General features: G+C 36.4%; 1 protein-coding gene across 3 annotated transcripts in view; it reads right to left on the bottom strand.

Moving 5' to 3' along the window:
- Positions 1-7663, bottom strand: part of bcas3 (BCAS3 microtubule associated cell migration factor) — a 355427-nt gene extending 347764 nt beyond the window's left edge. For all 3 annotated transcript variants that reach the window (XM_037774551.1, XM_037774554.1, XM_037774552.1), the window contains exons 1-5: positions 7531-7663; positions 5924-6016; positions 5604-5658; positions 4916-4991; positions 3079-3185 (exon numbers count right to left, since the gene is read on the bottom strand). In XM_037774551.1, coding sequence (XP_037630479.1) covers positions 3079-3185; positions 4916-4991; positions 5604-5658; positions 5924-5994 — 309 coding nt within the window. In that variant the 5' untranslated portion in view covers positions 5995-6016; positions 7531-7663. The remainder of the gene's footprint in view (positions 1-3078; positions 3186-4915; positions 4992-5603; positions 5659-5923; positions 6017-7530) is intronic.
- Between the last annotated feature and the right edge of the window lie 5131 nt (positions 7664-12794).

Raw genomic sequence — 12794 nt, 5'->3', positions numbered from 1 at the left:
CCTCTACACCCAGCGGTGCAGGAAGAAGGTCAACAGAATTATTACAGACCCCCAAACCACCTCAGCCACAAACTGCTCTGCATGCTCCCATCACACAGCTTCATGACAGCTTCATCCAGCTGGCCGCATAGCATAGCATACACAACCTAGAGATCATTTGTATTAGCTGTAATTATTTATCATATACTACAGTGATTCATGACCCTGATATTCTCATTGTAGTGTAGCACAGACATGTTTGCTCCTTTTGCCTACATTCATTGGAAATAGTTGTTTAGAATCATCCACACATTAGATATTAATATACATATGTGTATGTACAGTAAATATGTATGCCTGTATGTGTATTGGAGTTGTATAGAGACATACGGTTACACAGTTTACATGTAGTTTGTGAATATGTGTGTATATTTTTATTAAATTGATGCACTCAGATTAAGTGTAGCTACTCGGTCCACCTGCTAGTACTGAATTGATTCATGCTTATTCTTGGCGACAGGTAAAATCAGACTCAACTCTGAAACGACATGACTAAACTAGACTAAAGGCAGAGCCAAAAAAAAAATGAAAAGAGCATTGTGATGAATTTGGTGTCCGAACTTTACTCATATCTATCTTTTGCCATTTTCATTCTGCTGAACTCAAAAAGCAGATTTTTGTTGTCAATGATAGATGTAATATCGATCACTGCCCATGTGTTCATTCCGTGTCCTCCTCTTATGTTTTCTCTACATCCTTTATTCAGAAACTAATAATGAAGTTCAATAGGACCTTGGGACTTGTTATGGTGTGTTACAGCCCTGACTAGAATGCAAGTGCTACTGTTTGAACCAAATATGGTCTATAACATGGTCAACACTGTCACCTAGTGGACAATAGCTGTACTGCAATACAGTGTTCAATTTAAACAGTGAAAAGGGCCAAACCAAGTGGAGGTGAGACACTGATCAGTTTCAAATATGACAAATATGATTTAAAAAAACAAAAACATTATGAGATTAGTTCTAGGAACTCCATATCAACATATTTCTTTGTTTAGCTTCACCATTGTATTTTGGCATGTTTCCCTGTACTGAATCAAGATAACTACAATACATTTACAATATTTAATTTGCTATTGTTCAATTGTATTTGTTATTGTTGTATTTTATTTGTTATTGTCTTTCATTTCTTTTTAAATGATTTTTTATGTATTTTATTTGTTTTATTATTTCATTTTTTATACTTTTTATTTCTGTGGAGCATTAGTCTAAAATGATTTGATTGTTAAAGCTGAAGTAGGCGAGATTGGAGCAAATATGATATTTTTTATAACGTTAAAAGTTATTTATATATTTACGATCGCTATATTGTGACAGTAGTACATGAAACAGGTAACCTGAAAAAAATCACGTGCCTCTGTGTCCTCCGGTGCTCCTAACGGCATCTGCAAGTCACATACCGGAGGAAAACAAGCAGTAAGATCTGATATGAGGTTCGCTGTCTAGCTGCCGTCTATGAGAGCCAGCTGTCAATCATTCCCGAACTCCAACCAAACAGTCAAACTAGGCCGCGCTGATCAAATATGAATCAATATCGTGTTATGTTAATGCCTATTTCTCGCCTCAAATGTTTTCAGAATCATCTTGCAGTGTACAGTTTAGCTGTAAAATGAGAAAGTTTGTGACACGGCAGCCATTGTGAAATCTGGTGAAGGAACGCCAAGTTCCGGTCACAAGTACACCGGAGTACAGCCAATAGGAACGCTCTCTCAGTGAAATTACCTGTGATTGGTCAAAGTCTCCCGTCACAGGCTAGATTTTCTAAAGCCTAAAAACAGAGCCATGAGGAGGTGCAGGAGTCTAGTTATCTCTCAGAACACTTGAATTACAATATGCTGAAAGGTTATTATGGAATTTTTTCTCAATGATGCCAAAAATATACTGCCTACTGCCACTTTAACATTTGTACAGGCGCATGAGCCGAACTTGTGGATAACTTCGGGGGCTAACTCCCCTTAACTTTAATCAGCAGCAGGTGGCAAGCAAGACACGGGACTTGTGGCATTTATTCACCTACAAACAGCCTAAACTGTACACACACTGCACTAGTGTTGTCACGATACTGGAATTTCTAACTTCGATACAATACCGTGAAAAATATCGGTACAAAAATTGACAACACATTGAGGGCATAACATTTTTGAATTTTATTAAAAAATAATAATCTCTCTCTTTCTCTTTCTCCCTCGCACACAGCGAGTACCAACGATGCCGACATATCAGTAGGCTGAACGGAGATGATATGCGGGTGGTGGTGGCAGACTGGCAGTTGAATTAAATCATGTGGCTATAAACTGCTTTTGTAGTGGGAAGACTAAACCCAAAACACTCAGTCGCCATCTTTCTGAGCTCAGCCGCCTGTTACAACATAGAGACCGACCTCTGGTGGCACATGCTGTGCACTACAATACATAAAATCAATACAGCAGTATTTATCACTGTATTGAAAATCATACAGTCAGGACTTCTAAATATCCTGGTTTACCGTAACACCGCCGCCAAACAAGCCTAACAGCTACAGTTCTTCAGTTTCCTTTGTTGTTTCGTAAGCCACTTTCACCAAGACAATTGGTAGACTAAATACGGAAAAAATTAGGAATATGTAATAATAACAATAATAATAATCATACTTATTATTACATATTTGTGGATTTCTATTACATGTATTTAAAACAGGAAATATTTGAAATACTAGAGTGCATCAGAAATATATTTGTGAATTTGTGTGTGGATTTTCTTTACATTTATATACAACGATAACTATTTTTTGTGTGCATTGAAAAATATGTTTGTGGAGACATTTATATATAAATCATAAAATAAATTTGTGAATCCTTCTGTGCATTAATATTGTGACTGATCTGATTCCATAATATTGTCAGAAGGGGAATTTCAATATCTGACAAGATTTTGAGCTGAGTGTTTCAGCACTACATATCCATCTGCATTTATCATTGTAATGAAAACACATGGAACCAAAGCTCCAGGTAGCAAATTGATGAGGTTGGAGTGTTACAGGCCCAGGTGTGTGACTTACAGATACACTCCACATCTGCATCCCGTCAGTGTAGCCAATCATAAGGCAAAGAGGAGGGTCAGTAGTACCGCTGTGCATCTCCATGAACTCTGGATTGCGGGCAGTGTCTGTGCAAACAGAAAGTGAGACAAACTTTAATTAGAAGATGTGTCGAATCGTCCAATACTATGACAAACAAACCACAAAGGTGCATTGCTATGTTTTTATTGAGTTTAATCCCAAGGCACGTTTTATAGAAGCTGTATTTGCTATTACACCACTTTCACGTAATGTATTATTCTGCTCTTTGTTAGATCCAAAGGATCTATCAAAAGTCTTCTTTAAATTCATTCGCATCTCATTGCAATTGTGTCACAGCTTCAGATCATAATCTTATTCTATATTTACCAAATACAATCCTGTAACACAACATTAACTGTATTATTCCAGTTATACATAAATATTACAACAGTGCGGGTGTCAAGAGTACAGCTGAATGCATCCTAAACCTGAAAGTTTGTATGTATTGTAAATCAAATCAGTAGCAAGCAGCAGCAAAACAATAATGCATGCTGCAAAAAAGTCAGTTTAACAGAAAAGTTAATTCTTGAACTTGGAAACAACAGTTTTAAAAAATGTCCATACTGGTAGGAGAAGATATTCCAAAAGAGTTAGTGGATGTGGCAGCCTGCAGAGAGCTTAAAGCTGAATTTCACAAATTTTGGCCCTAAAATACACGCAGAAATAGCTAAGCATGTAGTTCCACGCTTGCCATCATGCAATTTGAAATGTCACAACCAGCCAGGTAGCATGAATGCAGACATATCTAAAAGCATGTTAACATTCAAACGATGTTCAAGTGATTTGCTGAGAGTTGAGTCGAGTCTTCTCTGTTGAAGTCATCTGTGTGATTTTGACTGATAAGAACAAGCCTAGATTACACTATTTTCTCTTCAGTTATATACTGTTTTAGACAGGGACAGTCAATGGGCCTCATTCACCAATATTTTCTTAAGTTTGTTCTTGAATGTGTTCTTTAGAAAGGTCGTAAGAAAAGTCTAGTTCATGGAGCTTTTTTCCTATCTTTAATAGAGTCTTTCAATTTGAGAGCATGACTTATTGGCTTCACGTTCACATTTTGTAATACTTTGTTTCTGTTTTGTTTTTGTAAACCTAGTAGTGAAAGGGTTAAGGCCTATTGGATAGGTATATTAAGCTTCAGTCTACACCTTTTCGTCGGTATTTTTTTGTTTTCCCTTTAATTTAATGCCTTATTGATATTTATTTGTATGTGCATTATTTTTGTAAAATTGTCAATAAGGACTGAAATAAATTAGTTCTACTACTACAAATGTAAAAAAAAACTAAAAAACTTTTTTCAATAGTTCTGAAGTAGAGGTACTTCTGCAGGAAGTGAACGCCAAACGAGCTGTCATATTTAGTGGCGTCAGTAGTGGATATAAAATAACACAAACAAGATGCATGGGATGTTATTACTTGTTCAGTGTTAGTGTAGTGTTCATTTATTTTAAAAGACCATAATGCTTTGTAAAATAATGTAAATAATTATTAAAAATGATTAAGCATTATTGTAATTTGACTCCTATATAACTGTAGAATTGAAGAAAACGCAATAACCAATTATTTTGCACAAACATGTGAGCACTCAGATGTGCTCTTGAGTGTGCGTAGATCCTGTTATTGCATAAGAACAAATCCCAAATAAGAAAACATTGTTGGATGTCAGAATCTTTGTGAAAACTGCGTAAGTGGGTTTTAAGAAGAAATGTAGTTAGAGCTCTCTCTTTTCAATACTCAAACAAACCAAACTTAGCTTGTCTGACAGTTACAGACCTACCGTTGATGTCAGCTTTCTCAAATCGAACCCAAATGATTTTCTCTTTCTCATCTGTTGGCGGAGCCCCAGTATATGCCTGTAGTTTGAAAGACAGAACAGATAGTGGACAAAATATCACCGCCCAACATACCTAATACAACTGTATAATCCAAATTCTATTAACCATATTTAGTTTAACAGCCACAAGTATGTTTGTAGGAGAATCAACATTCAGGAATAGCTGGTAGACAACTTACAGACAGCCCAAGTGTACATTGTTTTTGGCTGGAGGATCAGGTATGCAGCAGTTCCCATACTGGTTTCTAATCAGAGCTCCTACTGATTATTCAGGTATGGTAAAGTACTCAATTCCCTTCACGTTTCCACATGTTTTGTGTTCTAAACTCAACAAAATGGTTGTCAAAATATTGAATTTTTTGTTTGATCTTTCTGGAGCCGTCTCATCACCACCTAAAATTTAGTTTTATCTGGGAATGTGGGTAGCTCCATCATTTCCTTTGTGCATTGCATTGTGGGACAACAGTGTTCATCAACAGCACAATACAAAAATCAAGTGTTTTTCAGTCTGCATACTGACTTTGTTGAGTATACTTCATTTTGTCACTTTTCTTGTATGAACATAACAACAATAAAGACGGACTGTAATTGAAATCAGACAGTAGTAGAAAATGTGACAGAGGAATGTTACCTGGGGGACCACATCCTGCAGGAAGGTCACCACACTTTCCATGTAAGACTGCTCCCTGTGACAGCAAAAAGTTCACGTCATCTCTAATGATAATACACATATATACTGCATACACACATATATATTCTACACATAGGGTGCTTACATTACGGAACAAAATAACATTTTATGTGGGGAAACATTTGAAATGATTGTAAAGATACATATAGATTTCTAGTACATGCATAGATGCAAACAAACATACATACATGCATACAGTATCATGATTGTAGGGATTTCTAATGAAACAATAAAAACAGATTGCTCATGTGTGTCCTTACGTAGCAGCTTGTGCTCGCACCAGAACCCCTCCAGCACAGCGACTAGGTCTGCGTGGAGAGTCCGAAGCCATTTTGTCTCCTTGTTGTTTTATCCTGCGGCATACAAATAACACAAATCATTAATGTGCCCTTGTGTTAACTTGCACAGATGACCATATAGTTCTGTTCCTCTGCAGCATGCAAACATTGGCATGAAATCAGATCTTCTTTGAGCATGAAATTGACCCAGATAAGTGGATGATTCATTATATCAACAAGTCAGGAATGTGCAGCCATGTGCCATCAGAATAATGCAGTAGTTAATGTGACTGATTATCATACCTCCAGTCAGACAGATGTAATGCAGTGAAAACATACAAATCCTCAACCATTTATGTCACACACTCACATAGCCCTACCTTTTGTAATGTTGTTAATTGTAATTGTAATGAAAATGTAATATAACTTATTATTTTAATGGAGCTTCCCAGCAAAAAGTATTTCACACGTTTGTACCTGTACAACCGGCGTACAATAAACATCTTGAATCTTAAAGGTCCCATATTATAAAAAAAGTGTTTTCATGTTTTTTTATTATAAAGCAGGCTTAAGTGCTATATAAATACTGTGAAAGTATCGAAACACTCAATCCACAGGGAAATACACACAGCCCGTATTCAAAAACTCTGCATTTGAAACAAGCTGTCAGGATTTCTGTCCATTTGTGATGTCACAAATATACAATATTTAGACCCTTTACACAGTTTTAAACGTAAACATTATAAATGTGTCCCAGTTTATTCCTGGTTGCAGTGTATGTTAATGTCATCAGCTGACAGGAAGTACACATGGACCCAAGCTGTTGCCTAGCAACGCAATTCTGTCAAAATGCGCTAAAACGGAGCGTTTCAGACAGGAGGGTGAATACAGGCAAATTCAAGCAGACAGTATGAGGAAAATAAAGTTTTTTTTTAACATTAAAGCATGTAAACATGTTCTAGTAGAAACACAAAATACAAGTATGAACCTGAAAATGAGCACGATATGGGACCTTTAAGTTCAATAAGACTTGACTTGCCAAAATCAACCAATGCTGCTGATCTAATGATCTCTCATTCAGGTCTTGATGTACTAAAACGACATTCAATTGTCATCTGCTTCAGTTCAAATAACTACTACATATCGGGGCTAACAAGTCCACTAAATATGTATATAATGGACTCTGACGTTACTATCGCTCTGATCAAACGATTATGCAAATAGGTCAATAACAGGAGAGACTAGAGGCTCCATGCAGATAACGGTGTTTCCATTCCCGGACAAGATGAGCTTCTCTGGTCAAACCACACAGAACCAGGCTGTTTTAGCCTCCCTCAGTAATCCTGAACATTTATTCAGCTAACATTAGCTGGCACCACTAGCAACACGTGTGACAACTACCAGCTTCACCCAACAACATAGCTACTGGCTACCGCTGAAGTTAATGTTGATAGATAAGGTCCTCAAGCAGCTAACCCAGCTAGCATTAGCATTTAGCTGATAAAACGACACAGTTGAAGCTTTGAAGCAGGAGATGCAGTTGTCATGATTCAGTAAGACGTTGTTTTCAAGCGGCTGTAGTTACGAACCGAGGTGATGAAGGGTGACTGTGTCCTCGTTAGTAGACTTGTGTGATGGTTCTGCAGCAGAGCTCCTTCACAATAACACTGATACCAAAACACAAACAGACTAGATGTGCGGAACTGTGTTGTGTAATGTGAGCCAATCAGAGCACAGCTACGATTTCGTCAAACCAATCAGGTGATAGTAGGGGCGGGGCTATTTACGCGTCACACATTAGAATCAATACATTTGACCAAAAGGTAAATAAGTAAGTAAGTAAGTAAGTAAAGCTTTATTTATATAGCACCTTTTAAAGCACACCGTTACAAAGTGCTTCACACACAAGAAGAAACATCAAACAATGAAAAAAAACGAGGAAAAATTACAATATGACACACAGAAACAATGAGAAACAGATCAAACAAAAACAGACAGTAGATTGGGGGAGGTGATTCCAGAGAGTTGGGGCTAAGACAGAAAAGGCCCAATCACCTTTGTTTTGCAGTTGGAGCGGGGGATGGATAAGAGGCAGAGAATAGAGGATCGAAGGTCGACAGGGCGGATATGGAACTAAGAGATCAGAAATGTAACATGCAGTGCATTATATGTAATTAGCAAGATCTTAAAGTTTATTCTGAATTTTACAAGGAGCCAATGAAGGGATGCCAGAACAGGGGTGATGTGAGACTGACGGCTGGTTCTGGTTAATAGCCTGGCCGCTGCATTTTGAACCACCTGTAGGCGATTTAAAGCAGATTGACTGAGGCAGGTGTAGTCTAGACGGGAGAATAAGAAAGTGTGAATTAAAAGTTCAAGATCCGTGGAGGACAAGATGCATCTGATATTTGCAATATTTCTTAACTGGAGAAAGCAGGTCTGGATAAGTTTAGTGATATGATGGTCAAAAGTCATATTCCGGTCAAAGATGATGCCAAGATTCTTAGCTGTAGGACTGATATTTGATTGAAGTGGGCCAATAAACTGATGAGCTGCTGCAGCAAAATTGTCTGGTCCTATTAAAAGAATGTCTGTTTTATCAGGGTTTAAGTGGAGAAAGTTGAGAGACATCCAGTCTTTGGTTGCTGCTAAGCGGTCATCAAGGGAGGACAGCTGATTGAGATCATTGGTTTCAGCTGAAAAATAGATCTGAGTGTCATCCGCATAACAATGATATGACACGTCATGAAAGCTGCTGAACAAATGATCCAGAGGAAGCATGTACAATGAGAAGAAGAAGTGAATGTATACAATATAAATGACATATTACTAATAAGAATAAAGAAGTACACATCAAAATTTTACACAAAAGGCTATATATCCAACCAATTTATATTTCTCCAGATTCTTATATATTGAAAAAAAAATGTAGCCTAATTTCTGTGATGATGAAGGAGAATCTATAACACATTTATTTTACCATTATATACATTCACTTACTTTTTGGACTCGAATGGAATATCATATATTGAATAAATCTAATCATAATATCAAAATTGATTGTAAAACTGTCATTACACATGTTGAACATGTTACATCTAACTAAGTTATGATGAACTTGTTGATTATAGCCTATATGGTAAGTTTTACATAAATGTAAAGTAACAAAAGTTACCCCCAATTTCACTAATTTGATGTGAGCTTAAAGAATATATCAAGAATCGTAACTCAAACGTATGCATATACTAAGAAAAGTGATAAAACTGTCAAATTGTATGGTGAACTAATTAAAGAAAAATATATGTTTTTTTCCATATAATTTATAATTTTTAAGTTTATTTATCCCAACTACCTATTCTTTAAATTATCATTATTATTTCCATTTATTCCCATTCGTGGATCGTGGCCGACTGACACGCCAATGAGAGCTCTTTATCTTCAGGACGCAGGTATAATATGCCCAGGATGCTAAAAGAGGCATCACATTGTCTGAACTCTGCACTTTTGTTGAACTTGCTGATGTCCTTTATTGATTTCCCAAATTATTCTTTTTTTATGAGGTTTTTATGATGCTCATGCTGTATGTTATATTATGTGCTGTCATATATGGTTATTGATGTTTTCTTGATAGTCTTTAATGCTCTTTGTGCAAAGTAATTTCTCCTAGGGACAATAGCCTAAAGGTTTCATTCATTCATTGTTGAGTACAAGTCTGCAATGTTTGTACATATGAATGTTTTTTCAATAAAAACTTAAAAATAAATAAATAAATATCCTGTTTTCATAATTGTGTCTTTTACTATCATTATCAGACAAGACTGTAGGTTCCTCTTGTTGAAAACACTCTAGGCAGTGATAACATAGGACCTGCCATTACCATGCATACCATGGTATGGCATTATTTGCAGACATTCTCACGAAATTTGTGTTACAAAAAAAAGTACAGTTTGAAATGAGTAATAAATAGCCTATTATTGCTGCTATTCAACCGTTAAACAATTTTTAACAAAGGCTTTCAGCTTCTGGTTGAAACTGATGGACAGACACTCAATAGGCCTAGATGTCATGTGTACAGAACTTTGTAGTTACTTATCGGCCTAGAAATTTCAATCCAAGTAATAAATAAACATTTTAAGAAATGTTGGAGAAAGTTCCTTTGAAAAGGTATATAGGGAGAGCAATACCACCTCAGTTTATCACACGTTTATGGACTTAACTTACTCAGTTTTCACTAAATGTATTCCACTGGTTGTTCACTCTGTTGATACTGGGAAAAAAAAGCCTATAATAATCTTTGATTTTCTGCTGGATTGAAATAGTCCTCCATATTAAAAAACAAACTCTACAGAAAATATATCTCATCACCAACTCCCTTAAAGGTGCTAAATACAAGATTGGGAACATTTCTATTGGCTGTCAATGGCTGTCAACGGCTCTCAATAGCGACGGTGAGCCAGTGGCTCGCAGCTAACAGTGTCAGCTGTAACCATCGTATGAGAGCAGTGCAGAGCGGCGGCCGTGAGCTAGCCAGTGGGGCACACTCACATGCACAAACATGCACTAAAAGTATGCAAAGCCAGACCGGCGATGTCAACAAAGCACAGAGAAACTGACTACAATGCACAGAGGGAGAGTGACTGCTCAGGTAGACATTACACCTCTATATCTTTACCTAGCAAATAGTTGTCTTTTGCTATATTATATTGTAATGCTATGGATATCGAATTTAACACCTTTAAATTTAGCTACTTATAAATCTTACAAAAAACAAATACAATCATATCCTTAGAGCAGCCAAGAAAATGTTTTCAGTGTTATAGATTGTAAGTTTAATGATTTCTTTCCAAGTATTGGTGCATCTCTTGCCAAAAAGATGGTTGATACAAACACTTAAAGCTTCAGTAGGCAGAATGTTTTTGACATCATTGGGCAGAAATCCCATAATAACCTTTCAGCATATTGTAATTTAAGTGTTCTGAGAGAAAACTAGACTTCTAATCCTCCTCATGGCTCTGTTTTCAGGCTTTAAAAAAATGTAGCCCATGACGGGAGACTTTGGCCAATCACAGCTCATTTCAGAGAGAGAGCGTTCCTATTGAGCGTTCCTATTGGCTGTGCTCCGGCTGGCTGGGCGGTGCTTGGTATTTCCTCAGCAGATCTCAACGTGGCTGCCGGGTCACAAACTTTCTCATTTTGCAGCTAAACGGTACACTACAAGATGTTTCTGGAAACATTTGAGGAGAGAAATAGACATTACAGTAACAGAATACTGATTCATATTTGATCAGCGCTGCCTAGTTTGACCGTTTGATTGGAGTTTGTGAGTGATTGACAGCTGCTCAGACACGGCAGGGCTCTAGCTCGACTCTGATTGTTTTCCTCCGATCTGTGAAATCTCGCAGATGCCATTAAGAGCACTGGAGGACAAAGAGGAACAAGATTTTTTTCAGATCACCAATCTCATGCACTACTGTCAGGATATAGTGACCGTTATGTGACATAAAAATAACTTTTTTTTAAATCATATTTGCATAAAGTTCAAATTATTTTTTATTTTTTTTACTTTATTAAAGTAAACAACAGTGATAATAATGCATTATAAAATATTATAATGCATTACAACTATGGGAATATATAATACACTATGATCCTTGCAAAAAAATCTCAGTGAGTGACCAGCAATTATGAAGTATTATGACATTTGACCTTATAAGTCAATATAAAATACTTTATAATATGTTGTGATTATTGTTATAAAGCAATATGAATATTTATGAGTGCTTATCACTATAATTATACAGTGCTTTAAGCAAATAATAACACATTATAAATACATTTATAATGCATTATAGACATGGGCATCATAGAAAATCAAATATTGATTAGTGCAGCTGTAGTGATCAAATGAAAAACATTGGACCCAAATAACTCATACAATATATGTATATACAATTCTGTCTGCATGCAAATAAAAATAATAAACAACATGGTAATGTTTCAGCATCTTCAGGCAAGTCTGCAACATGATTAAGACCGCACACAAAAAATGAGTTATGCTCAAATTTTACACACATTTGTGATTTTGAGGATTGTACATGTTGCTTATTCTGTATAACTGTGCAATGATATAGGCAGAACCTTGTAGATATAATTTTGAAAGGATCTTCTATACTGTTTGTATACATAGTGTCTGAAGAGGCTCAATGAAATCACTGACCAATATAAATACTCATCTTGCTGTACTCACATACACACAGGAAACCATTCAACATGAATTGTTGTGATGTAATTACTTTTCATTTGATGTGAAAAATTATTCAAAGTCAATGAGACGGAAAGTGTTCTGCAGTCTATCACAGGAACTGGCATTGTTTACTTCCCTCCAACACATCATTTGCTCTATCTCGCAGTCACAATGATTCTCTCTGTCTTACTGTCATACACATTTCACAGCAGTGTATCACAGCATGCCTCATTTAACTAGACAGCAGCGTACGCATGCGTGTATGCAATCCCTTATGTTTCTGGTGCTGCATTGTATTTTTTTGTCTATTTGTTTTCATTTGGATGTCAGTTGGTGTCTGGATGCATCTGTTATAAGATAAATCTCCCTCGTGTTGAGCTGTGCTAACAAACATCATTGTGTTGTATATTCTTGTATACCCCATCTACACCTTGCATTAACATGCGATGATGTGTATGTGGATATCTTATCTGGATAAGGAAAAAAAAAAAACGCAGTGTACTCACTCAATACTGGACCAATTTCAGAGATTGTTGTCCCTATTTGACACAAAAAACATGGAAGAATAGGGTCCAGGTTGAAAAATACCAAACAAAACAAACCACAAAA

This window comes from Sebastes umbrosus, chromosome 7, assembly GCF_015220745.1.
Source record: "Sebastes umbrosus isolate fSebUmb1 chromosome 7, fSebUmb1.pri, whole genome shotgun sequence".
NCBI lineage: Eukaryota > Metazoa > Chordata > Actinopteri > Perciformes > Sebastidae > Sebastes > Sebastes umbrosus.
This window is presented reverse-complemented; position numbering and strand designations above follow the sequence as displayed.